The following is a 27079-nucleotide window of genomic DNA, read 5'->3' on the forward strand; positions in this document are numbered from 1 at the left end:
GTGGCTTTAATTTGTGTTTTCTTGTTAACTGAAGATATTGAACATCTTTCCATGTGCTGATTGGCTATTTGCATATCTTCTTGAAGTCTGTTAAAATCTTTTGTTCATCTTCAACTGAGTTGTCTTCTTAAAATTGAATTACAAGAATTTTTAAAAATTTATTTGTGTGTGAGTTCTTTGTCACGTACATGTTTTGTGGATATTATGACTTGTCTTAAAGACTGACTTGACTGTTTACTTTCTTAGTAGTATCTTTTGGAGAGCAGAAGTTGTAATTTTGCTGAAGCCTAATTTATTCATTTTTCTTTAATAATTTGTATTTCTTATGTCCTATTAAAGAAAGCCTATTGCAAAGTTCTGATAATTTTCTCCTATATTTTCCTCTAGAAGTTTTATAGTTTTACCATTTACAATTTGGTATATGATTCATTTTGAGTTGATACTTGTGAGCGAAAGTTTGTATTTTTTCCAAAGGGATATACCATTGTCCCTTGGGAAAAACTCGCTGAGATTATCCTTCCCCAATAAATAACCTCAGCACCTTCCTCTGTTAATATGGTAAATTACACAGATTGATTTTTAAATGTCTAATCAACTTTGCATTTTTAGAATATACCCAACTTAGTCATCATATTCTAGTCTTTTCCATATTGCTGGATTCAATATGCTAATAATATATAAAAGATTTTGGCATATATGTTTATGAAGACTATTAGTATGTAGTTTACTTTTCTTATCATTTCTTAATCTCATGTTGTTGTTAGGGTAACAGCTTGGCTCCATTGATTTTTCTCTATTATTTGTCTATTTCATTAATTTCCACTCTTATTTTTTTTATTTCCATCCTTCTACCTATTTTGGATTTCATTTACTCTAACTTCTTTTTTAAATTTGTTTATTTTAATTAGTTTCAAGTATATTCTTTCTAACTTCTTAAGGTTGTAGCTTAGGTCACTGAATTTATACCTTTCTCTTTTTTTCTAGTATAAGTATTTAAATAAATTTCACTTTGAGCTTTAGCTGCATCCAACTTATTTTAGATGTTATGTTTCATAAAAGTTCAATTAAAAATGTTTTCTAGTATACCTTGCAATTTCTTCTTTGACCCATGTATTATTTAAAAGTTATTGTTTAATTTCCAAATATTGAAAATTACCTAAATATCCTTTTGTCATTCATTTCTAAGTTTATTTTATTATGATCCAAGGACATACTTTGTATGGTTTCTATACTTTTCAATTTTTTAAGAGAAGTAAGTCTTTATTTCCTTGTTTCACAAATAAAGCTGGCTGTGCTTAAAATTGTTAAACTTTGTTTTGTGGCACAGGATATAGTCTACCTTGATGAATGTTCTTTACACACCTGACAACAATGTGGATTGTTGTCTTATCATTTTCAACTAGGTCAAGTTGCTTGATAGTGTTGTTCAGGCCTTCTGTACCTTACTGATTCTTTGTCTATTCATTCTATTAGTCACTGGCAGAGGAAAGTTGAAATCTCTAACTAAAAATATAAATTTTTCTTTCTCCTTTCAGATATATAAGTTTTTGTGCTATATATTGTTTCGTATATTAAGCTCTATTATTAAGTATGTATGCTTTTTCTACTTTTTATTTTAAAATCATTATAGGTTCACAGGAACTTACAAAAACAATCATAGAAGTCCCAATAATAACATCTTACATTACTATATTTATAATATAAAAACCAGGAAATTAACATTGATACAATCTATAGACCTTATTCAAATTTCAAGTTTTCACATGCACTCACTTGTGTGTGTGAATAGTTCTATGCAACTTTATCATCTGCATAGATTTGTGTAACCACCACCACAATCAAATACATTTCCATCACCACAAAGAACTACCTCATATCGCCCTAACCCCTGGCGACCACTAATCTCTGCACCATTCTTTTAACTTTGTTATTTTGAAAATGTTATATAAATGGTACAATATAGTACATAACATTTTGAGGTTGGCTTTTTTTTACTCAGCATAATGCCCTTGAGATCTATCAAAGTCATTGTAGGTATCAAGAGTTTGTTTCTTTTTATTGCCCAGTAGTATCCTATTATATAGATATACCACAGTTAGATTAGCCCCTCACCTCTTGGAAGATATCTGGGTTGTTTCCAGTTTGGGGCTATTATAAATAAAGCAGTTGTGAAAATTATGTAGAAGTTTTTGTGACATAAGTTTACATTTCTCTGGCAAATATGCCTACAAGTGCAATTGCTGAATCAAACGGTAAGTGTATGTTTAGTTTTATAAAAAACTACCAAACTATTTTCCAGAGGACTGTACCATTTTGCATTCCTAACAGCAATTTATGAGAGATAATTTTCCGTATTCTCACCAGCATTTGGTATTGTCACTATTTTTTATTTTAGCTGTTCTAATAGGTATGATATCTCATTGTGTTTTTAATTTGCATTTCCATAATGGCTAATAATATTGAACATCTTTTCATATGCTTATTTGCCGTCACTTCTTTAGTCAAAAGTCTGTTTTTGTGTTTTCCCCATTTTCTAATTGGATTTTTTTTTAATTACTGTTGAATTTTGAGAGTTCTTTATGTATTCTAGATGAGAGTCCTTTGTCAGATATATGGTTTGGAAATACTGTCTTCCAGTCAATAGCTTGTCTTTTCTTCCTCTTAACAAGACCTTCCCTAAAACAAAAGTTTTTAATTTCAGTGAAGTACAATTTATCAATTTATTTTATAAATCTGTTTTTGGTATCATATCTAAGAATAGTTCATATACCCTAAGTCCCAAAGACTTCTGTCTTGTGTTTTCTTCTAAAAGTTTTATTGTTTTAAGTTTTATATTGGTATCTATAATCCATTTTGAGTTAATTTTTGTATAAGGCATGAGGTTTAGGTTGAGAGTCAATTTTTTATCTATGAATGATCAATCAGTGGCTTCAGTACCATTGATCGTTTGTTGGAAAGACTACACTTCCTCCACTGAATCCCTTTTGCACCTTTGTCAAAAATCAGTTGGTCATAAAAAGTTGAGGGAGGGATATGCTGGGGATTCGAGGAAGAGGCTTTATTATTCCTTAGGAAATAGAAGTATACAAAATTGGTGGCAGCCATGTTAAGACCATAAGAGCAGGGGCAGCCTGAGCATGAAGTTACACCATGAAGAATACCATTGTGTGTTAAATAGTGAGGAAAGAAATCAGGTCCGTGATGATCTACTTATGCCTCTGGATCAAACTAATCATGACACGAGCTTACTTCTGGACTTCAGATATGTGAGCCAAAAAATCTTCATGGCTTAAAAAAAACCCACACATACAATTTGCCATACTCGTGTGGATCTATTTATGGATTCTCTATTCTGTTTCTCTTCCAATACCACAGTATCTTGATTACCATAACTATATTGTAGATCTTAAAATTGGTTAGAGTAATTCCTTCCACTTTATTCTGTTTTTTTTTCAATATTGTTTTAGCTATTCTATGGCCTGTGTCTTTACATATAACTTTTAAAATAAACATCTATATTACAAAAAAAATCTCGCTCATATTTTGATAGGAATCATGTTAAACCTGGAGATCAAAATGAGGAGAATTGACATCTTTACTATGTTGACTGGCTCTTCCAATCTGTGAATACTTTATGTCTTCCTCTCCATTTATTTAAGATAGTCTTTGATTTCTTTCATTAGCATTCTGTAAGTTTCAACCTACCAGTTCTGTCCATATTTTAGTAGCGTTATATCTAAAAATTTCATTTCTTGAGCGATTGTAAATGGTATTGGGTTTTTTATTTTAATTTCCACATACTCATTGATAGTATATAGAAATACTATGTAGATTTTTACATGTTAATCTTGTATCCTGTGACCTTGCTGAAATTATGTATTCATTCTAGGAGTTTTCTTGCCGATCCCTTGGGATTTTCTATGTAGGCAGTCATGTCATCTGCAAATAGAGACAGTGTTACTTCTTCCTTAAACTGTGCATGTCTTTTGTTTCCTTTTGTAGCCTTATTACACTGACTAGAACTTCTAGAATTATGTTAAATAAGAATAGTAAGAGTGGACACCTTTGCTTTGTTCTTGATCTTAGGGGGAAATTTTAGTCTTTCACTATTAAGTTTTATGTTTATTGTAAGTTTGTATGGATGCTCTTTATTAAGTTGAGGAAGATATCCTCTATTCCTAGTTTCTGAGACGTTTTTTTTTTTTAAAATCATGAATGAATGTGGAATTCTGTCACATGGTTTTTCATCTCTGTCTTTGGTTGAACTTACCAATATTACATTTAATATAGTGTTGATATGATTATGTCTACCATCTTGCTCTGTTTTACCCTTATTTCAGTTTTTTATTTTTCATCTTTTCCTACTTTCTTTGAGATTCAGTCTTGTTTAGTATCCCATTTGTCTCTAATATTAATTTATTAGCTATCCTCTTTAATTTTTTAAGTGAATGTTCTAAGGTTTACACTATGCACCTTTAACTTATCACCATAAATATAAATCAAATAAATTATAGCACTTCACATGTAATGGCAGTATCATTTAACAATATACTTCTATTTCCTTCCTCTGTTTTTTGTGCTGCTGTTATTATACATATTACTTCTGCAAATATTTTAAGCCCCATAATATGTTATTATTTTTGCTTCAACTAATCAATTATCTTTTAAGGAAATTAAAAAGTGAGAAGAAAAGTCTTTCATATATAACCTATATTTTTATTTTTTTCTGTCACTAATTTCTTTACATAGATCCAAGTTTCCATCTAGTGTCATTTGCCTTCAAACTCGAGCACCCCCTTTAATGTTTCTTACAGTACAGATCTGCTGGTTGCAAATTTTCTTGGTTTTTGTTTGTCTGAAAAAAAAAATCTTTATTTTACTTTCACTTTTGAAAGATACTTTTGCTAGATATAAAATTCTAGGCTGACTTTTTTCTTTCATCACTGTAGAGATATTGTTCCTCTATCTTCTGCCTTGCATTATTTCTGAAGAGAAGTCTATAATCTTTCTTACCTTTGTTCCCCCATATTTAATGTTTCTTTTCCTTTAACTGCTTCTAAATTTTTTCCTTTATTGATGATTTTCAGAAATTTACGATGGACCTTGGTGTGTTTTTCTTTATGTTTATCCTACTAGGTATTCATTGAACTTCTCGATTCTGTAGGTCTATAATTTTTCTTTAGATTTAGGAAGTTTGGGGCTATATATATATTCAAATATTATTTATTACACCCAATTATGGAACTCCAATTTTGCTTATGTTAGACCACTTGATATTTTTCCACAGGTTGCTGCATCTCTGTTCATTTTTTTTTTCAATCTTTTTTCTCTGTGTATTTTAATTTGGATAGTTTCTACTGCTATGTCTTCAAATTTAGTGATCTTTTCTTGGTGTCTAGTCTGCTGCTAATCCCATCTAGTGAATTTTTCATTTCATATATTGTATTTTTCATCTCTGGAAATTGTTTTATTTCATTCTTTAATTTCTCTCCATTTCTATCATTATCTTCATGTTTTCCTTCAAATCCTTGAGAGTATTTACACTAGTTGTTTTAAAGTCCTTGTCTGCTAATTTTACTGCATCTATAATTTCTAGTGCTGATTTTTTTCCTGGTTTTAGGTCACAATTTGCTGCTTATGTTCATGTCTAGTAGTGTTTTTATTGGATGGCAGATATTGTAAGTGCTACATTGTTGCGTGTTTGGATTTTGTTGTCTTTCTTTAAAAGTATTGAAGGGTTTTTTTGTTTTTTGTTTTTTGTTTTTTTTGTAAGGCAGTTATTTGCAGATCAGATCGATCTTTTCAAGGCTTGTTTTTAAGCTTTAATAGGGCAGGTCTATAGAAGCCTTTGCCTTGGACTAATTTTGCCCTACTGCTAAGTTGTGACTTTTTTATTTCTCTGAGTGTTCAGCAGAGTCTCTGTGTTCTGGCTGAATGGAATTCAAATATTTCCCATCCCTATGAGTTCCAGGAATTCTTCAGCTAATAGCTCCCTTGACAGTTGTTCTTTGCCCAGCTTCAAAAGCATGTCAGTCTATGTATGCTCAGATTATCATTTAGCCAAAGACTCAAGAGGTTCCTTATCCAGATTTCTGGAGTTCTTTGTGTAGCTCCATTCTCTCTGGCATTCTGTCCCACAAATTTTAGCCACCTTAGTCTCCCCAGATTGCCTCCAGGCAAAAAACCAGAGACCTAGGACTCACTGCATCTGCTTCCTTTCTCTCAGTCTTGCACTCCTTTTGAGGCAATGTCTGAAAGCATTTTCCACATATTTTCACCATTCTTCTAGTTGTTTATAGTAATGTGGCTAGTTCTACTATGTCATAGTTCCACCACTATGGTCGAAAGCAAAAGTTTTCACTTTACTTTTTGTGCTAACAATATACTCTGGAAATCTTCTATATAAATTTATAGATATCTTCATTGTTTTTTTAAATATATAGTTTCATAAAACTCCATTATATTTGTACATATAGTCTAGTCAACCAATCTACAGTTTGTCTCCAATCTTCTTTGCAATTACAAATAATACTATAATGAATAGTCTGGTACATATTTTTTTTCATAATTTTTGTGGTGTATATTTACTGTTAATCCCTAAAGGTGTGATTGCTAGTTCATAAGGTAAATGCATATGTAATTTTGTCAGATATAACTATTTCTCTATTTATTGGTGTACCATATTTTGCATTCCTACTAATAGATGAGAATGCTTATTTTCCAAAAGCCTCATCTACAGAGTGTGCTGTCAAGCTTTTAAATTTTTGCCAATCTGGGCAGTAAAAAAAAAATTTCAAAATAGTTTTAATTAGAATTTCTCTCATCATTGATTGAAGATCAATACCTTTTTATATGTTTAAAAGTCATTTATCTCTTTTTTAGAATTGTTCATGTCTTGTGTTCATTTTTCTATTAGATTTTTAAGTGTTTTGTCCTAAGATTTTTAAAAGTTATATATATACATAGAGATATTATTTCTTTGTCCAAGGTACAAGATGCAAATTTTTTTGCATTTCATTTGCCTTTCACCTTTGTTTATAGTATGTTTTTTGCAGTGCAACTTTCCCCCCACCCCCACCGCCCCTTTTTAAAGTAATCAAATTAATCTGTCTTTTCTTGTATTGCATTTAAGCTTGGAGTCTTAGAAACCCAACACTGAGGTTATAGAAAAATTCATCGATTTTCTTCTAGAACTTGTATAGTTTTTGGTTTTTACATTTAAATTCTTAATATATATGGACTTTATTCTTGTGTGTGCTGAGGGATAGAACTAATTTTATCTTTTTTTCCTAAATGGCTACCAGTTGTCCCAATACCACTTATTAAAAGCCCCCAGTGATTTGAAATAGCATCTTCATCGTGTACTAAACTTCTATATTGCCAGAAGGTTTTAATGATCAGAAAGCCACATCTCTTTCTCGCTCAAAGTTATCATTATATATTGAGGTAAATTACTTCATCTAGAAAAAATAAACAAATAATTCAGCCATACAAAGTTATCCATTTGGTGCGAATAATTTAGATAACAATAAGATGCTGGGGATTAAATGAACAAATTCTATATCTCTAAGAAGAATTTAGGTATCTTGGGAGATTTTCATGTGGACAAATTTAGTAATCTTTTGCAGGTAGTTTCCTGGCATATTTAAGCTTTGTGATATAATAAGCAATAAGAGAGTACTAATATGATGAAGACTAGAAGAGAATAGTGCTCAAGTGGAAGAAGTAAACATCTCTCTTTTTCTTAAACTTTTGACTTCTTAAATCACTGATCATAGTTCCAAAATATTTTGATGAGATAATTTCTTCTTGTTCTAAGAGTAGATAGAATGGAAGTCTTAGAAATATCTATTCGTAAGATTCATAGACATCTTTTCAAATCAAAGTATACAGAACATTTTTTTTTTTTGCACAAATAAACTTCAGATAAATATAGGGCTAAACCACTCAGCTTCTTCACCAAATCCTTGAATCACTCACCTCTCTAAATTGTGATACACGTTTGATTGATCTGTTGGTTATCTGTTTTTATGCCATTTCTCAAATGAGCCCTTAATTTGATCTTAGGATGTTCCTCAAAGAGATAAATTTGATTGACTTGAAATATTTTAGATGGTATTTAGGATTTTAAGGGGATAATAATATGTTTTTCCTTGAATTCAGTAATTAAACAGTATCATGAGTAGGCTTTTCTGATATCGCTGACCTTTTGGGAATAAGTAGTATTAGGTAATTACCTAATACTAAAAAATAATATCGAGTAACATTTTTGGAGAGCTTTCTCTGTACCAGGCAAGGCCAGTATCATGGGCATGTGATCTGTGCAGGTACATTGGCCTTCATTCTTAGAAGGGCCCTCATTTGGGTTAATGCTGTATTGTCACCACTTTGAAATTTTTAATAATTTTTAAACAAAGAGGCCCCTATTTTCATTTTGCATTGGCCCCACAAATTATGTAGCCAGTCCTAGTACCAAGCACTATGTTTATAAGGAGAGTCTATCACGTAATTTATATTTTTAAGAAATCCCTCAAGCTTCTGCATGTGAAATGGAGTTTAGGGAAAGCAAAAGAGAAAATAAGAAGACCATAAAAGATATTATAATAGTATTTAAATTGTTTTTGACCAAAGTGGTGGCTGTAGAGAGGGAAGGTAATTTAGAGTTTCACATATATTTTGGAGATAGTGAGCATTTTGCCATGAATTGGTAATGCGTAGACTGTGGGGATATAGAAAAAGATGCTAAAAATGACTTGGGGATTTTTGACAGGATAGAAGTGCCTGTTATCCAATGAGAAAGGTTGGAGAAAGAAGAGATTTGAGGGTGTAGTTTCATTATGCTAATGAAAGAAACCAGATACGAAAGGCTAAATATTTTATAATTCCCTTATAGTGAAATTTCTAGAAAAGGCAAAACTACATAGAAGACAGATCAGTGGTTATCTGAGGCTAGGGGTAGGAGCAAGGACTGACTCCATACAGGCATGAGTGCACTTTTTGGGGCCATAGGAATATTCTAAAACTGGATTGTGGTGTTGGTTACATAATTGTATAAATTTATTAAAAATCATTGATTGTCTAGGTGAACTCTATGGTAAGTATAAAACTGTTCAAAGATTAAAATAAGAGATTGAGATTCCCGTGGTTATGTCAAGGAGTACTATTATCATTCTCATTTTATGGATCAAGAAAATAGGAGTTAAAAAATAACAGCTTTATGGTTACGTAGCAAGTAAGTGTAATATCCAGTACTGGAACTCAAATCTTTTGAACACTAGGGCCTCCTCCCTCTTGCCCACTATAATATATTTACTTTCTATTTTAAAATTATGTTTGTTGCATCTCATTGGTCAGAGGCTCTCTTAAAATCATAAAACAGTGAGAAAAAAAAGATAGAAACCAGAAAATTATTTTGATTCTATACACTGGTGCTTCCATTTCCCCTGGATATAAGTGACATAGCAAGTTATGCCATTTATGTTTTTCTCCAGTGTGAATTGTACTACCTCACTTTACTTGGTTCTTTGGCGAACTGTATTTTCTCTTTCAAATAATGAGGTTAAGAAATAGTTTCATTAGGCCCGCTGGTAGCTTGAAAGAGTGACTATATCTTTTAAAAAATGCTTACTCCTAGGAAAATGGATGCACATAAATGAATATATATATAATCCTTTGTGCATTTTATGATTACTAAGCTGTTAACATGAAAATTGGTATATTAATAAGAATTAAGTATAGGGAGATGTTGGTCAAAGGGTACACATGTTCAGTTATAAGATGAATAAGTTCTGGGAATCTAATGTACAGCAGGTGACTATAGTTAACAGTACTGTAGTGTATACTTGACATTTGCTGAGAGAATAGATTTTAAATGTTCTCACCACACATGCGTGCACACACACACACACACACACACACACACACGGCAACTAGGTGAGTTGATGGATGTGTTAACTATATCGTGATAGTCATTTCACAATATATACATACAGTAAATCATCATGTTATATACCTTAAATTTATACAATTTTATTTGTCAATTATACTTAAAGATGGGGGGGAGCATTAAGTACCTCCTGTACTAGACACTAGGGATACTAGTGGTCATCAAAATAGGCATGGTCTCTGCCCTCCTGCAGCTTTTTTTTTTTAGTGGGAGAGGCAAACATGCTTACACAAAAAATAATTATAAAATTTTTACTTGTTCTAGGTTTAACTAAGGAAAATATAAGGTGCTCTGAGAGAATATAACAAAGGGTCCTGGTTTTAACTGGGGCCTAATAGAAGACCTCTGTTAGGAAATACATTTAAACTGAGACCTGAAAGATTTGTAAACATTAACAAAGCAAAGGAAAGCTTTCCAAAGAGAGGAACAGCCTATGTGAAGGCCCTGGGGCACGAAGAGCTTGGCTGATGACCACACTGAATTCAGCATTATAAAATATTGAGAGAAGACATGAGAACTTGGATACTATGCAAAGGATTTGGTATTTTATTTCAAGAGCAGTGAAATGCTACTGAGGAGATTTGGGCTGGAAAATTGTATGATCCAATTAAAGTGTCAAGATCATTCTAGCTTCTATAAAGAATGGATCCAAGAGGGTTCTGCTGGCTTATAAAGAGATCTTTGGAAAACTATGAGTCTTATCATGAATGAGAAAACTACCTCAACTTATCAAAGCTAATTTTCAAAAGACATATTGTCAATTAAGTGATGATGAATGGAAAAAAATGATTGATAAATCAGTATATCTCTGAATAATCCACTAGATCAGTGCTTCTCAAACTTTATTGTGAATTCAAAACACCCAGGTATTTTGTTAAATGAAAATTCTGGTTTGATGGGTCCAGAGTAGGGCATTTCTGCTTTTCTAACAAGCTCCCAGGTGATGCCCATGCCACTGGTCCTTAGCTCACACTTCGAGTAGCAAGCGACTGGGCTATATTCTAAATTCTAAATATAGTCTATAGATATGTTCTGTCGTTTAATGCCTATTAGCCTTCTGTGGTCTGGCCAATTGTCAAACTTTAGTATTTAAAACTGGGGGTTTTAAAAAGATGAATTAAAATATTGAGGACATGAGGAAGCCAGTCATATATGGCTTTTCATCTTTTCAATAAATAGCCTGTATATATTTGTTTCCTATCTACCTATCTAACCTGTCTGCCTTTCTCCCTGCCTCAGGGTTCAGTTACACTTAAGAAAGAACTATAGGCAATCAATGTAATGTCCAAGACAGTTATACAGAAATAGTATGTGAAGCTCTGAAACTTTACTTCTAGTGTCTAGTGGGGTGATTTACATTATTAATTATGACTTTCTCTGTGCCAGGCATTTTACCCACCTTATTCATTTTATGGATAGAAACCCAGGAACACTTAGAGGATAGTTTCTTGTCCAAGAATGTACAACTCAGCTCTGACTTATTCCATATCTGACTCTTATTCATTATCCTAATCATTGCTAGTTTATGTGTTTAGTGACTGCAAGCCTAAATACAGAAAACTCGAGGCTCTTTATTCTTTGAGTAAAGGCTTTGGATTTTTCTAATACTTTATGGAGCTTTGCAGCCGTATCTCAATTATTTTATAAGGGTCGCTAGCCTTTTTTTTTTTTTTTTTTTTTAAGCAATGCATCTTCTCTTTGTGACATATGAACCCAAGATCTTGGGAAACACACTGATCAAGTAAAGGGAAATGTTTGAGATTATGCCCTATGATTAAGATTATGCTTGTTGGGAAAGACAGGGTAGGAAATTTCACATTGCTCCCTGGTTCTTAATAAACGAGAGCCAAACAATATCCTATTTCAAAAAAATCTGAAATGAATTTTTAAATTTCATAAAACAGAGTTAAACCAAACAGATAGTAGCTCCCGCTGATTTTCTTTACTGAAGAAGTGACGGGGAATTCTAAAGTCTCATTTGATAAGAGATAAAACTGAAATTATTAACATCACCACAGAAATGCCAAACGCCTCCTTCCAAGTAGAGTCCGCCTAGGTAGGTTTTATCCTGTCCTCAAACAAACCAAATTTGTTGGTGTTTTTCCAGACAACGTTGTATCGTTTTGGGTTTGGCTTGATCCCCCTTCTTGCGATTAAAGACAGCCATTAAAATGTTTAATAGTCCTTGGTTTGGCTTAAAGACTTGCAAAACCGCCAGCTTCATCGCCCTGCAATTGGCTTTCCAGGCTAAGGTAGGTTTCCGATGTACGGATACTGCCAAGGCGCTTTGGCCGCAAACTCTGGAAGGAAGCCAAAGGAAAGTGAAGTTCTTGGCGCTAAGCGCTTGTCCCGCTCAAAGAGCCCGGCGCTAGCGCATTCTTCGTGCAGTTATTGGCTGGGACTCTGCGTGCCGCTGTCGGCCAATGAAGACGCTGGAGATCTGGCCCCGGCCCGTCCCCTCTCCGCGCCCCGGGATGAGGCAGAGACTGAACAGCCGGCGAGCAAATCAACGGCATCCAGAAAGCCATGTCGGACTCGGCGCCCAGCGCCCAAGCGCTAACCCGCTGAAAGTTTCTCAGCGAAAACGCCAGGACGATCTGGACCCCGCTAAGAGGAACTGCCTTTGAGTGAGATGGTCCCAGAGGCCTGGAGGAGCGGACTGGTAAGCACCGGGAGAGTGGTGGGAGTTTTGTTTCTGCTTGGTGCCTTGCACAAGGCTTCCGCCGTCATTCGCTATGAGATCCTGGAGGAAAGAGAGAAGGGTTTTGCGGTGGGCAACGTGGTCACGGACCTTGACTTGGATCTCCGCAGCCTGTCAGCCCGCAGGCTTCTGGTCGTGTCCAAAGCTAGCCGAAGATTCTTTGAGGTTAACCGGGAGACCGGGGAGATGTTCGTGAACGAGCGCCTGGATCGAGAGGAGCTTTGTGGGACCCTGCCCTCCTGCACCGTAACTCTGGAGTTGGTAGTGGAGACTCCGCTAGAGCTTTTCAGTGCGGAAGTGGTAATCCAGGATATCAACGACAACAATCCTGCTTTCCCTACCCGGGAAATGAAATTGGAGATTAGTGAGGCCGTGGCGCCAGGCACGCGCTTTCCGCTCGAGAGCGCGCACGATCCCGATGTGGGAAGCAACTCTTTACAAACCTACGAGCTGAGCCGAAATGAGTACTTTGCGCTTCGGGTGCAGACGCGGGAGGACAGCACCAAGTACGCGGAGCTGGTACTGGAGCGCGCCCTGGACCGGGAGCGAGAGCCGAGTCTCCAGTTGGTGCTGACAGCGTTGGATGGAGGAACCCCGGCTCGCTCCGCCAGCCTTCCTATTCGCATCACCGTGCTGGACGCGAATGACAATGCGCCCACCTTCAACCAGTCCTTGTACCGGGCGCGCGTCCTGGAGGATGCACCCCCCGGCACTCGCGTGGTGCAAGTCCGTGCAACCGATCTGGATGAAGGCCCCAATGGTGAAATCATTTACTCCTTCGGCAGCCATAACCGCGCCGGCGTGAGGGAACTATTCTCCTTAGACCTTGTAACCGGGGTGCTGACAATCAAAGGTCGACTGGACTTTGAAGACACTAAACTCCACGAGATTTACATACAGGCCAAAGACAAGGGTGCCAATCCCGAAGGAGCACATTGCAAAGTTTTGGTAGAGGTTGTGGACGTGAATGACAATGCCCCCGAGATCACAGTCACTTCCGTGTACAGCCCAGTCCCGGAGGATGCGCCTCTAGGAACTGTCATCGCTTTGCTCAGTGTAACCGATCTGGATGCTGGGGAGAACGGGCTGGTGACTTGCGAGATTCCTCCAGGTCTCCCCTTCGGTCTTACTTCTTCCCTCAAGAATTACTTTACTTTGAAAACCAGCGCAGCCCTGGATCGGGAGACTGTGCCAGAATACAACCTCAGTATCACCGCTCGAGATGCGGGAGCCCCTTCCCTCTCAGCTCTCACGACAGTGCGGGTGCAAGTGTCTGACATCAACGACAACCCTCCACAATCTTCCCAATCTTCCTATGACGTCTACGTGGAAGAAAATAATCTCCCCGGGGTTCCAATACTAAATCTAAGTGTCTGGGACCCCGACGCCCCGCAGAATGCTCGCCTCTCCTTCTTTCTGTTGGAGCAAGGAGCTGAAACTGGGCTAGTGGGTCGCTATTTCACGATAAATCGTGATAATGGCGTCGTGTCTTCCTTAGTGCCCCTGGACTATGAGGATAGGCGGGAGTTTGAATTAACAGCTCATATCAGCGACGGGGGCACTCCAGTTCTGACCGCCAACATCAGCGTAAACATATTTGTCACTGATCGCAACGACAACGCCCCCCAGGTCCTATACCCCCGGCCTGGGCGAAGCTCCGTGGAGATGCTGCCCCGAGGTACTGCTGCCGGCCACGTGGTCACGCGGGTGGTGGGCTGGGACCCGGATGCAGGGCACAATGCCTGGCTCTCCTACAGCCTCTTGGGAGCCCCCAACCAGAGCCTTTTTGCGGTGGGGCTTCACACAGGTCAAGTCAGCACTGCCCGCCCAGTCCAAGACACAGATTCACCCAGGCAAACTCTCACGGTCTTGATCAAAGACAATGGGGAGCCATCGCTGTCCACCACCGCAACCCTGACTGTGTCAGTAACCGAGGAATCTCCCGAAGCCCGGGCCGAGTTCCCCTCCGGCTCTGCCCCTAGGGAGCAGAATAAAAATCTCACCTTTTATCTACTCCTCTCTCTAATCCTGGTCTCTGTGGGGTTCGCAATCACAGTATTGGGAGTAATCATATTCAAAGTTTACAAATGGAAACAATCCAGGGACCTATACCGAGGCCCCGTGAGCTCCCTGTACCGAACACCGGGGCCCTCTCTGCACGCGGACGCTGTGCGGGGAGGCCTGGTGCCACCGCACCTTTACCATCAGGTGTACCTCACCACTGACTCGCGCCGCAGCGACCCGCTGCTGAAGAAACCTGGGGCGGCCAGCCCTCTGGCCAGCCGCCAGAACACGCTGCGGAGCTGCGATCCGGTGTTCTATAGGCAAGTTTTGGGTGCAGAGAGCTCCCCTCCCGGACAGGTAAGGGTTAGCAGGTCGTCCGGAACGATATTAATGCTTTTTGATTCTTGCACCGTGTTCGGAAAGGCATGGAGCCATTTTTTAGTGATGAAAATGTTTTCCTTCCTAATGATGCATCCACTTTTTCACCTGACCCAACCTACATCAAACTTCGTGCCCTTGTAAAGGGGATGGCCAGGTTAGAGTGTAGTTTATGATCTCATACATTTTGGAGTTGCTTCATTTGTGGACCTAATTCACACCTTCAGCACTTGCTTGCCACAACAACTAACCAATCTTGCTAAGGGGCCATTAAACTATAATCCAAGACCTCAGCACTCAGAGCTTATCTTGGTGTTATTTGCATTAGGAACAAGCTGTTGGACACCTTCAACCAGTGGCAGCTACTAGAAATACAAAAACTACCTCATTTGTCTATCTTTCAAGTGATTGCCACATCTGCATTAAAACTAATGGTTGCTAATTATTTTCCTTTGTCTACACAGATCCCGTACCTCGTTCTTAGACAATTTTCTATGAAAAGTAAAATTCTAGGCATCCTTTAAATTTTTTTCAAGAATACTACTGGAAGTGATGTGCACGTTACTTACAAAATATTTTTATGTTATAATAGTGATGCATATGCATCATAGAAAATTTGGAAAACAGAGAAAAGTATAAAGAAAAAATTAAAACTACAATCCCCCAATCCAAAGTTAACCATCATTAATTATAAAAGTAAAAGTAATCAATCACTTGTTTTGAAACTAAATCCAGAGGATCCAAAAGAACATAAAGTACTAAATGAAAGTTTTTCTGTACCCGCCGTGTAATTCCCTGTCCATCCAGCATGATTTTTCTTAGGTATACACATAATGTGAAGGCTAGCTAAATTCATATCCTGAGAAAGGTGAAGCTTTCATTTATTCAGGATGGTGTGCAGGTGACTGCAAGGCCTTTGTCTTAGAGTGAAACTTACACACACTTCAGATGGTGAGAAAGCCACAATTTTGTTACTAATAAGTGTATGGTTGCTATTTACCTTCGGATTTGGCAGTTAGACAAATGAGGCTCTACCACTTACCAACTATGAATCCTTGGCCAAGTTAATCTTTCTAAGCCTGTTTCTTATATGCAAAAAGGGAATAAATGGTACTATAAGATTAGTACATGATATAATGTATACACAATCCCTGGTGTATCGTGTTAAAAAAAATTCTCAGCTATTACTATTACTATTTTTATTAGTTCCTTACCTACCCCAAATCTTAAACACGACCTTGGAAATAAGCAAATCTAGAGATAGCCAAAGATGACAAAGTAGAAGCATGTATGGAAAGGCTAAGGAAAGATGAAAGCCAGAGAAAAGCAGCTGCTACTCTTCTGGTAACACTGTGAAACAAATGGCACTTTCCCTAGGACAATATTCTCAAACTCGATTGCACGCTAGAATTACCTAAGGACCTTTTAAAAATTCTGAAGCCCAGGCCACATCCCAGACGAATTAAAGCACAATCTCTGGGGTTAGGACACAGGGATCAGTATTTTTAAATGTCTCCAAGTAAATTCGATGTGCAGACGACTTTGAAAACCACTGCCCTAGAACCTGCCAGTCTATCGATTAACATGTTTATGAAGCAAAGTGTTATTCTGGCATGTACACTACCAGGAGCCAACCCTACAGGGACAGGCCAAACTTTAAAAAATTCGGTGGTGTTGTTTCCCAACCTTAAAATATTACATAGAGTAGCTCTGGAAGAGTATTGTAGGGAAGATATAAGATAATAGTTGTCATCTAAAGAGAAAATCCTCCAAAACCACTAGTAACCAGGCAACCATTCTTCAAAAATCTAGAGCCGGGCAATGGGTCTCTTTAGGGGCTGACAAAAATATCTGGGATCTCTTTAGGGGCTGACAAAAATGTTCTATAATTAGCATGTGGTGATGGTTGCATTGCTTCAGTATAAGTGGATATCCTAAAAAAAAAAAAAAATCACTGAAGTGTATACTTTAAATGGATGAATTGTATGGTATGTGAAGTATATCTCAATAAAGCTATTGTAAAAATCTAGAAATGAGAGAATCACATACCTGGCATAAAAAGGTTAAGTCAAGGATATGTAGGGTTAAGGCTTATGATGCTCCAATTAGTTTTGTTGTGAAATTGCAAATATAAGGGATTGAGACCTATAGGTCTCAACTGAGGTCTAGTTCTTGGATATTAAAGGCATCAGTAAAAGGTCAGTTTATGGATATAGAGATGACAAACTGGTAGAAAAATTGTTTAAGATGTTAGAGAAAGAGGCTTTATTTCTTTCCAGACAGACCAAGGGTAGGAGTGGGAGGATCCTAGTACTACACATACTAGTTGTTTAGCTTTAGACAGGTCTCTTAACCTCTCTGAACTACAGTGTTCTCATCTATAAAATAAAAGTAATACCTCCTTTCAAAATTGTTGTGAGAGTGAAAAGTAATGCATATAAAGTGTCTGTCATCATAAAGTGTCATCATAAAGTGCTCATATAAAGTCCAAGTATTCAATAAATATTTGTTGAACTAATTAATAATATCGATAATTCATCATTTATTGAGCATCCCACTGTAAAAGATGAAAAGACACAGTCTCTGTCATTATGGTACACAGAGTACCATAGGAGACAGACATGCAAAAATAAGAAACAATGGGAGCAAAGGAAAAGAAACACCTAAGCCAGCCTGGGGAAATCAGGAAGACTTCATAGAGGAGGTGATGCTTAAGCTGAGAACTAAAGATTGAGAAGTAGTTTATTAAATAAGAAAGCGGGGAAAAGAGCAGGGAGGGGACCTTGCAAGAAATTCCATGCAGAGCGATAATGATATTACATTATTGCTGAACCTTAAATTGTTTGTAAAACAGTCTTTGGAAGAAATAAAGTGAAACAAGTTAGATCTTGAATTACCTTTAGGCCTAGTCAAGGAGTTTTTATTTTATTCTGTATAGATGATAGTCATTGCAGAATTTTTAAACTGACATATGTATGATGTCATCAGAGTTTTTTGTTTGTTCGTTTGTTTTAGAGAGATTTTTCTGATAGTGACCATAATCTGAGATGGATTAGGGATATTGAGACTGGAGACAAAGAAACAGTTAGAAGATTATTACAATATTTAAAGAAAAGATTGATAAATGCTTGAATCACCACAGTGGCAGTATTGATGGAGAGAGATGACTATAGTAAAATCATCAGGACTTGTTGATTGACCTGATATAGGTAGTCAGAGAGAGGAATGAGCCAAGGAATACCCTACTCTCCCTCATTCTGACTGAGGCAGCTGGGTCTCATTCACTGAAGTGAAACCTGTAATAAACACCTAGTAAGTCAGACTGATTTATACCTCCATCATTCCCATGGGAGGAGGTTTAGGTGTTTTGTTTTTTGTTTTTGTCTTTTTTTTTGCAAAAACGAAAATAAAACAACAACAATAACAACAATAACAACAACAACAACAACAACAGAAAGCAGATCCCTCCTTTTGAGACCAAAAGGTTGTTTGCTGGCCTCACCATAGTCAAAAGGATATTCCTAAGGGTCAAGGGTTTGGAAAAAATCTAGGGAGGATAAGGAACCCAGGTTTTGCTCCTGTTTGGGGCATCCGGTGGTAACCCAGGTGAGGATTGGGATGAGTTAAGAAATCTCATGTCTAGATCAGGCTAGATTTTTCTCTTTGTGCTGTGGTGTGTTTGCCACTCCGATTACGGTTTGCAGGTTTACAGTGTGAAATGAGCTGTGTTTCTACATTTGTGCAAGGTGGTAGCCAGGCTCTTGGGGAGGGTCTGGATCAGGGTGGATGTGGAGTGAGATCAAATCTCCAGCTCCAAGAGGCCCCCTGGGGCTAAGTGAAAAGCTTGCTCTTTTGAAACAGTCTCTGTTGGTAATTAACAACATATCAAGCATACCATGGTGTCAAATAAAAGGGATTTGTAGGCACAGTGCTGTTGGTTGCCGATCTCAATCATTCACGGGAGCTATTAAATCTGTGAACGTTAGCATTCTGACTGTTAATGAGATCTAGTCCTTAGCGCCTCCCAGACACAGCTGATTCTTTACTGATTTGGAACATCTCCCTCTCCTGACTTTCTCCACTCTGCTTCATCCCCTTCCATACTGTCCTTGAAATCAATGAATGGTAATTTAGTATATCACTAGCGAGCTTCTGAAAAAAAAAAGGTTTGGTTTCCGCTGTGCCTCCTGTTACAACAAAAACGTGTACTGCATAAATTTAATTGGCTACATTAATATGTAAGCCTTTTCTGCAAAGAGAAGGATATGTTTCTGAATACTCTGCAGAGGAGCAGAGTTTTGTGTATATGGCAGTGCTTCTAATTAGCTCCTACTCTAATACAAATGGATTGGGGCAGAAGCTACTCATTTAGAATATTGGTAGATAACAACGCTGGCTTGAACAAAGTGGCCAACCTCAAATGGCTACTCCTCTCTGGGCTGCAGGTTGCTAGGGCTCTGGCTGTCGCGGTTCCTCCCCCCACCCCCAACCCCTGCCGAAAAGGGGCGGGGAAAGTTGATGTGTTAGAGAGAAAAAAAAACATACATATATGTTGTCTGCCTCTCCATAGAGGTAGTCACCTGTGGGAAAAAATGCTGTTGAGCGGGAGGAAAGCAAAAAGATAGGTGGGGTTTTTATTTTTCTTTTTTTCTTTCTTTCTTTCTTTCTTTTTTTTTTTTTTTTCCTTTTTTTCTTCCAATGCTGCGACGCATTAACCCTGCTGCTATTGGGATGTTCTCTGCTCAGCCTATTGGCTGAGCCCAGGAGCCGCTGTCTGCCAATCCGGTGGTGGAAGGCAGACAAATCTACCCCGCCACCAGCAAAAACGGCGCGTAACCCTTGCAGCGCCAGCCCAGCCGCGCCAGAGCTGGCGCGGGGAAAGGCAGATAGGTGTTTCCAGCTGCTGTGTGGCCGTTTGGGGCGGGTCGGCTTCTTCTGCTTCTCAGGACCAGGTAGAGAACTAGCGGGAGGCAGCAATGCTCCGCAAGGTGAGGAGCTGGGCAGAAATCTGCCCCGGGGCTGCCCTTTTGTTCCTCTTTTGCCACCTGGGTTACGTTTGTGGGCAGATCCGCTACCCGGTCCCAGAGGAGTCACAGGAAGGGACTTTTGTGGGGAATGTCGCCCAAGATTTCCTGCTGGATACAGAGAGTCTATCAGCTCGCAGGCTGCAGGTCGCTGGAGAGGTGAACCAAAGACACTTCCGTGTGGATTTGGACAGCGGAGCCCTGCTCATCAAGAATCCAATCGATCGAGAGGCACTGTGTGGGCTCAGTGCCAGCTGCATCGTGCCCCTGGAGTTTGTAACCGAAGGGCCTTTGGAAATGTACCGAGCTGAGGTAGAAATTGTGGATGTGAACGATCACGCCCCCCGATTTCCTCGGCAGCAGCTGGACTTGGAAATTGGGGAGGCAGCTCCTCCAGGACAGCGTTTTCCCTTGGAAAAGGCTCAGGATGCAGACGTGGGGAGCAACTCCATCAGCAGCTATAGACTAAGCTCCAACGAACACTTTGCACTGGATGTCAAGAAGCGCAGCGACGGCAGTCTGGTCCCAGAGCTGCTCCTGGAGAAGCCTTTGGATCGGGAGAAGCAATCAGACTACCGCCTGGTGCTGACTGCTGTGGATGGAGGTAACCCCCCAAGATCTGGCACTGCAGAGCTCCGGGTATCAGTACTGGACGTGAACGACAACGCCCCTGCCTTCCAGCAATCCAGCTACAGGATTAGTGTATTGGAGAGCGCGCCAGCCGGCATGCTGCTCATCCAGCTCAATGCCTCTGACCCGGACCTGGGTCCCAGTGGTAACGTCACCTTTTCTTTCAGTGGTCACACCCCTGATCGTGTGAGAAACCTCTTTAGCCTGCACCCCACTACTGGAAAGCTTACTCTTCAGGGGCCCCTAGACTTTGAGAATGAGAATTACTATGAATTTGATGTTCGGGCTCGGGATGGGGGTTCTCCAGCCATGGAGCAACATTGCAGCCTTCGAGTGGATCTCCTGGATGTAAATGACAATGCCCCCCACATCACAGTGACCTCGGAGCTTGGAACTCTCCCAGAGAGTGCAGAACCTGGCACTGTGGTGGCACTCATCAGTGTGCAGGACCCTGACTCAGGGTCAAACGGAGATGTGAGCCTCCGTATTCCTGACCACTTGCCATTTGCCCTCAAGTCTGCCTTCAGAAACCAGTTCTCCCTGGTGACTGCTGGGCCCTTGGACAGAGAGGCCAAATCTAGCTATGACATCATGGTCACTGCTTCTGATGCTGGAAATCCTCCTCTGAGTACTCAGAGGACTATTTTCCTCAATATTTCAGATGTGAACGATAACCCACCCTCTTTCTTCCAGAGGTCACATGAGGTGTTTGTTCCTGAGAACAATCGCCCAGGGGATCTGCTTTGTTCCCTTGCAGCCTCTGACCCAGACTCTGGCTTGAATGCGCTTATCTCCTACTCTCTCCTAGAGCCCAGAAATCGAGATGTGTCAGCTTCCTCCTTCATCTCTCTGAACCCCCAGACGGGAGCTGTTCACGCTACTCGATCCTTTGACTATGAACAAACACAGACACTGCAGTTTGAGGTGCAGGCCCGGGATCGGGGCAACCCACCCCTCAGTAGCACCGTGACAGTTCGTCTCTTCGTGCTGGACCTCAATGACAATGCTCCAGCGGTGCTCCGCCCTAGGGCCCGGCCCGGTTCCTTATGTCCCCAAGCACTGCCTCCATCAGTTGGTGCCGGTCACCTAGTCACAAAGGTGACCGCTGTGGACTTGGATTCAGGTTACAATGCTTGGGTTTCGTATCAGCTCCTGGAGGCCCCAGATCCCAGCTTGTTTGCCGTCTCCCGCTATGCTGGGGAGGTACGGACAGCCGTTCCCATCCCAGCTGATCTTCCCCCACAGAAGCTGGTCATTGTGGTAAAGGATAGTGGTACCCCACCGCTCTCTACTTCTGTTACTCTCCTTGTGTCCTTGGAGGAAGATGCTCATCCCGTTGTCCCTGATCTTCGAGAATCTTCAGCTCCAAGGGAAGGAGAATCCCGCCTGACCCTCTACTTGGCTGTATCACTAGTGGCAATTTGCTTTGTCTCCTTTGGCTCATTTGTGGCACTACTCTCTAAGTGTCTGCGTGGGGCTGCCTGTGGAGTGACCTGCTTTCCTGCTGGCACCTGTGCCTGTCTCACCCGATCTCGAAGGAGGGAGGGGCTTCCTCCTTCCAATGGGATCCTCCGAATCCAGCTAGGGTCAGATGATCCTATCAAGTTTGTTGATGTGGGTGGTCATTCTCATGGCTGTACACCCTTGGCTTCTGCACCCACTCGGAGCGATAGCTTCATGATGGTGAAGTCGCCCAGTGCACCTATGGCAGGGGAGCCTGTTCGCCCAAGCTGCCCACCCTCTGATCTTCTCTATGGGCTAGAGGTGAGACCTTTGCAGGCTCAGCCAATGTTTGAGGGTTATTCTGGTCCAGGCATATGGCCAGGCTATGTCCCAGAGAGAACAGGCCTCTCTGTAAGAGCCCGTAGTGATGTCATCATTTTCGTGAGTGGTAACTATGTGGTAGATGCTGTGCTTTAGAAGTGTTTTGTGAATGAACCAGGGAGTTGTCACAGACTAGTACTTGGGTTTGGGTTATGCCCTTATCTGAGAGTAAGAAATGAAATTAAGCGGTCAGGAGCTAGAGGATTGTGGAAGCATGCTGCCAGGATGTGGGGCATAGAAGGCTATAGTGCACTAGGGTAGAGTGCACCGTACAGTCACCTAAACCTAGCTGGCTGCTTTCTCTGCTCTTCCTGAAGGAGGGGGCCAGGTTCTGGACTACCTTAACTTTAGGTTACCATTTCCCAGTGGATTGAGGGAAACAAACATCTCTGCCTCACAGTATCAAGCACTCCCTAACCCACTGTGAAGGGAACTCTCTGCTTGAAACACAGAAGAGAGCACAAAGAGGAGAGAGCCAAGGGAGTGGAGAGGCATCAAGGTGGATGGAAGCAGAGGTCTGTTAGTCCAGGTCTTTAGGACTCCCAATCAAGCCCCCACTGGGATTTGAGCTAGATGCAGTGGACTGGGGGCAGGGGGAAAAAAAGCAATAAGTGAAATCACTTAATGTCAGAAAGCTGGTTTACAGATGAGGAATTCATAGAGATAGCTACTCTGGGAGTCTCTAAGTAGATTTCTTTTGAACTGGTGAAACCATAAAGCCTAGAGGCCATGCTTAGCTGTCAGTCACCCTCCTGGGTGACCTGGATCACTCCCAGAAATGTTCCCCCTTACACAAGCTGTGAGGCTTATTCCACAGCTCAAGTCTGGGATCTCAAGAAAGCTGCATCAGCTGACACGGAGATTCCTCAAAGCACTGCTGGAAAGTCGGCAAGGTTCTATAGGGTCTTAACAAAACTCTTCTCTCATCTCAGCAGCATTTGTCAGGATAGGGGTGGGAGGGGGAACACATAGGCTTTGCCACCCCCAGAAGGACAAACTTTTGTTCGTTCAAGTGAAGTAGTGGAAGCTTCTGAAGTCACGCGGGAAGTTGCTGGGAGAGAACACTGAGAAGTTTTGTACCACTTTGTCTTCCCTGTGAGCACCATCTGAGCTGTCAAATTTTGCTGCCAAGGGGGCTGTATCAACCTGCAGCACGAAATGAGTGGGGAGGTAGGAGGCTTCTGTGACACAAATTTGCAGCGGCTGTTCCTAAGGTTTCCAGGACTGAGGAGACTTCATAATTGGTTGAGAGCAGACAGACTTTTTGGCCAATCAGACTCAGAGCCGAGGTGGGGGATCCGCTCTTCCTGCCCGCCTCTCCTCCCCCAGCTCCCCAGCTCCACTCCGATTCAATTTCCCTCCCCCCTCCCCACCCCCGCCATTCGGTGACTAAGAAGAACTGCTGCAGGCTGACAAACCTCGGAGCAGTTTTTAAGAGGCTGGAAGGAGACACAAGAGATTTCAGCTGCCACATTCCAAGCCCTGGGTCTGCCTTGGAGACAGGACAACACAGAGTCAGTGTCCAGGAAGGGACTTCTGGGTCATGGGGCCCAAGACACCCCCACAGCTCGCTGGGAAATGGCAAGTGCTGTGCATGTTGTCCTTGTGCTGCTGGGGCTGGGTGTCTGGGCAGCTTCGTTACTCAGTGGTGGAGGAGTCTGAGCCGGGGACGCTGGTGGGGAATGTTGCTCAGGATCTAGGCTTGAAGGTGACAGACCTGTTGAACCGCCGACTGCGATTGGGCTCTGAGGAGAATGGGCACTATTTTTCCCTGAGCTTGATGAGTGGTGCTCTGGCAGTAAATCAAAAGATTGACCGAGAGAGCCTGTGTGGAGCCAGCACCAGCTGCCTGCTGCCGGTGCAGGTAGTGACCGAACACCCGCTGGAATTAATCCGTGTGGAGGTAGAGATCCTGGATCTCAATGACAACTCTCCCAGCTTTGCCACCCCTGAGCGAGAGATACGCATCTCAGAATCAGCTGCATTTGGGGCACGATTCCCACTGGATAGTGCCCAGGATCCAGACGTGGGCACGAATACTGTGAGCTTCTACACTCTGAGCCCCAACAACCACTTCAGTCTGAATGTGAAGACCCTCAAGGATGGGAAGCTATTCCCAGAGCTGGTGCTAGAGCAGCAGCTGGACCGCGAAGCCCAGGCAAGACATCAGTTGGTGCTCACTGCTGTAGATGGGGGTATCCCGGCCCGCTCAGGGACCAGCCTTATCTCTGTCACTGTGCTGGACATCAATGATAATGCTCCAACCTTCCAGTCCTCAGTTCTACGTGTGGGCCTCCCAGAGAATGCACCCACAGGTACACTGCTGCTCCGCCTCAATGCCACTGATCCGGACGAGGGCACCAATGGCCAACTAGACTATTCTTTTGGAGACCATACATCTGAAGCAGTGCGGAATCTCTTTGGCCTACACCCTAGCAGTGGAGCAATCCATGTGTTGGGTCCCATAGACTTTGAGGAGTCAAGTTTCTATGAAATTCATGCAAGAGCCCGTGACCAGGGTCAGCCAGCCATGGAAGGCCACTGTATGATTCAAGTGGATGTAGGGGATGTCAATGACAATGCCCCAGAGGTACTACTGGCCTCTTTGGTCAACCCAATCCTGGAGAGCACCCCAGTGGGCACGGTAGTGGGATTGTTTAATGTGCGGGACCGAGACTCAGGGAGAAATGGTGAAGTGAGCCTTGATATTTCTCTGGACCTGCCATTTCAGATTAAGCCTTCTGAGAACCACTACTCACTGCTAACCAGCCAGCCCTTGGACCGTGAGACTACATCCCACTATATCATTGAGCTGCTGGCCAGTGATGCAGGCTCACCTCCCCTGCACACACATCTTACCATCAGGCTCAACATTTCGGATGTTAATGACAATGCACCTTTCTTCACTCAGCAGCTCTATACTGCTTACATCCCAGAAAATCGGCCTCCAGGCTCCCTTCTCTGCACTGTGACTGCTTCTGATCCAGACACTGGGAATAATGCCCGTCTCACCTACTCCATTCTAGGGAATCAGATTCAGGGAGCACCAGCCTCCTCCTTTGTGTATGTCAACCCTGAGGATGGGCGGGTCTTTGCCCAGCGCACCTTTGACTATGAATTGTTGCAGATGCTGCAGATCATGGTGGGGGTTCGAGACTCTGGCTCTCCCCCGCTGCATGCCAACACATCTCTGCATGTGTTTGTCCTGGACCAGAATGATAATGCCCCAGCGGTGCTGCACCCAAGACCCGGCCAGGAATTCTCAGTCCCCCAGCGTCTCCCTCGCTCTGCACCTCCTGGCTCCTTGGTCACCAAGGTGACGGCTGTGGATGCTGACGCAGGCCACAATGCATGGCTCTCCTATGCACTGCTGCCACAGTCCACAGCCCCAGGATTATTCCTGGTGTCTGCACACACTGGTGAGGTGCGCACAGCCCGGGCCTTACTGGAGGATGACTCTGACACCCAACAGGTGGTAGTCCTGGTGAGGGACAATGGCGACCCTTCACTGTCCTCTACAGCCACAGTGCTGCTGGTTCTGGAGGATGAGGACCCTGAGGAAATGCCCAAATCCAGCGACTTCCTCGCACACCCTCCTGAGCGTTCAGACCTTACCCTTTACCTTATTGTGGCTCTCGCAGCCATCAGTCTCTTATCCTTAGTCACCTTCACCTTTCTGTCAGCTAAGTGCCTTCGGGGGCACGCAGATGGGGATGGGGGTGGGGGTCAGTGTTGCAGGCGCCAGGACTCACCCTCCCGAGACTACTATAAGCAGTCTAGTCCCAACCTACAGGTGAGCTCAGATGGCACGCTCAAGTACATGGAGGTGACGCTGCGGCCCGCAGACTCGCAGAGCCATTGCTACAGGACGTGCTTTTCGCCAGCCTCGGATGGCAGTGACTTCACTTTTCTAAGGCCCCTCAGTGTCCAGCAGCCCTCAGCTCTGGCGCTGGAGCCTGACGCCTTCCGGTCCCGCTCTAACACGCTGCGAGAGCGGAGCCAGGTGAGGGGCTCGGCGCGACCTGGGGGCGGCAATGGAGAAGCCGCCCATCCACCTAAGGGACTTTGAACTTGTATCCACTCATCTCGGTTGAGCTCGGCAGCTAGCTGCGCTCCACCCGATTGTCAGGACCGTTTGGACTGATTGCGCGGGACCACAGGTGTCGCGGAAGCAGGGAAGGGGCTATAAGCCTCAGGAGGTGGTGGATTGTGGCCGAGGAGGGATAGGACCGACCCCACCCCCACGCTCTGAAAAAGCTGGGGCGGGGTAATCTTGCCAGCGATTTCCGATTTCCGCAGGGGTCGGGGGTCCAGGGCGAGAGCAGTCATGGGGCCACGCCCGCAGCCAGCCTCCTGGGCTCCCGCGCCCGCGCGCTCGTCGTTCCGCCGCTCTTTAGGTTTCCTCTCACATTTCTCCCCACTCTCTGGATCTGGGACTTCGCTGTTATTCTCAACCATCCTTATTCCCACACCCAACAAACGCATCTGTAGGCAGGACAGAGTCGTCGGCGCAGGGCTCCCTAGTGTCCAGCCAGCAGATCGCACCCACGGGCCACACAGCCCCGCTCACCT

At 42.1% G+C, this 27079-nt stretch overlaps 1 protein-coding gene across 21 annotated transcripts in view; it reads left to right on the forward strand.

Annotated features, from left to right (window-relative positions):
- LOC105297071 (protocadherin gamma-C4) overlaps positions 1–27079 on the forward strand; it is a 159371-nt gene that overhangs the window by 116264 nt on the left and 16028 nt on the right. The window contains exons 1-2 of one of the 21 annotated variants that reach the window (XM_023534852.1): positions 15015–22447; positions 26301–26510. The exons of 17 other annotated variants lie outside the window; for them this stretch is intronic. In XM_023534852.1, the coding sequence (XP_023390620.1) occupies positions 20006–22447; positions 26301–26510 (2652 nt within the window). In that variant the 5' untranslated portion in view covers positions 15015–20005. 3 more of the 21 variants (XM_023534854.1, XM_023534878.1, XM_023534853.1) reach the window with 3 other exon arrangements.

Source organism: Pteropus vampyrus, unplaced genomic scaffold (assembly GCF_000151845.1).
Source record: "Pteropus vampyrus isolate Shadow unplaced genomic scaffold, Pvam_2.0 Scaffold134, whole genome shotgun sequence".
In the NCBI taxonomy this organism is placed as follows: Eukaryota; Metazoa; Chordata; class Mammalia; order Chiroptera; family Pteropodidae; genus Pteropus; species Pteropus vampyrus.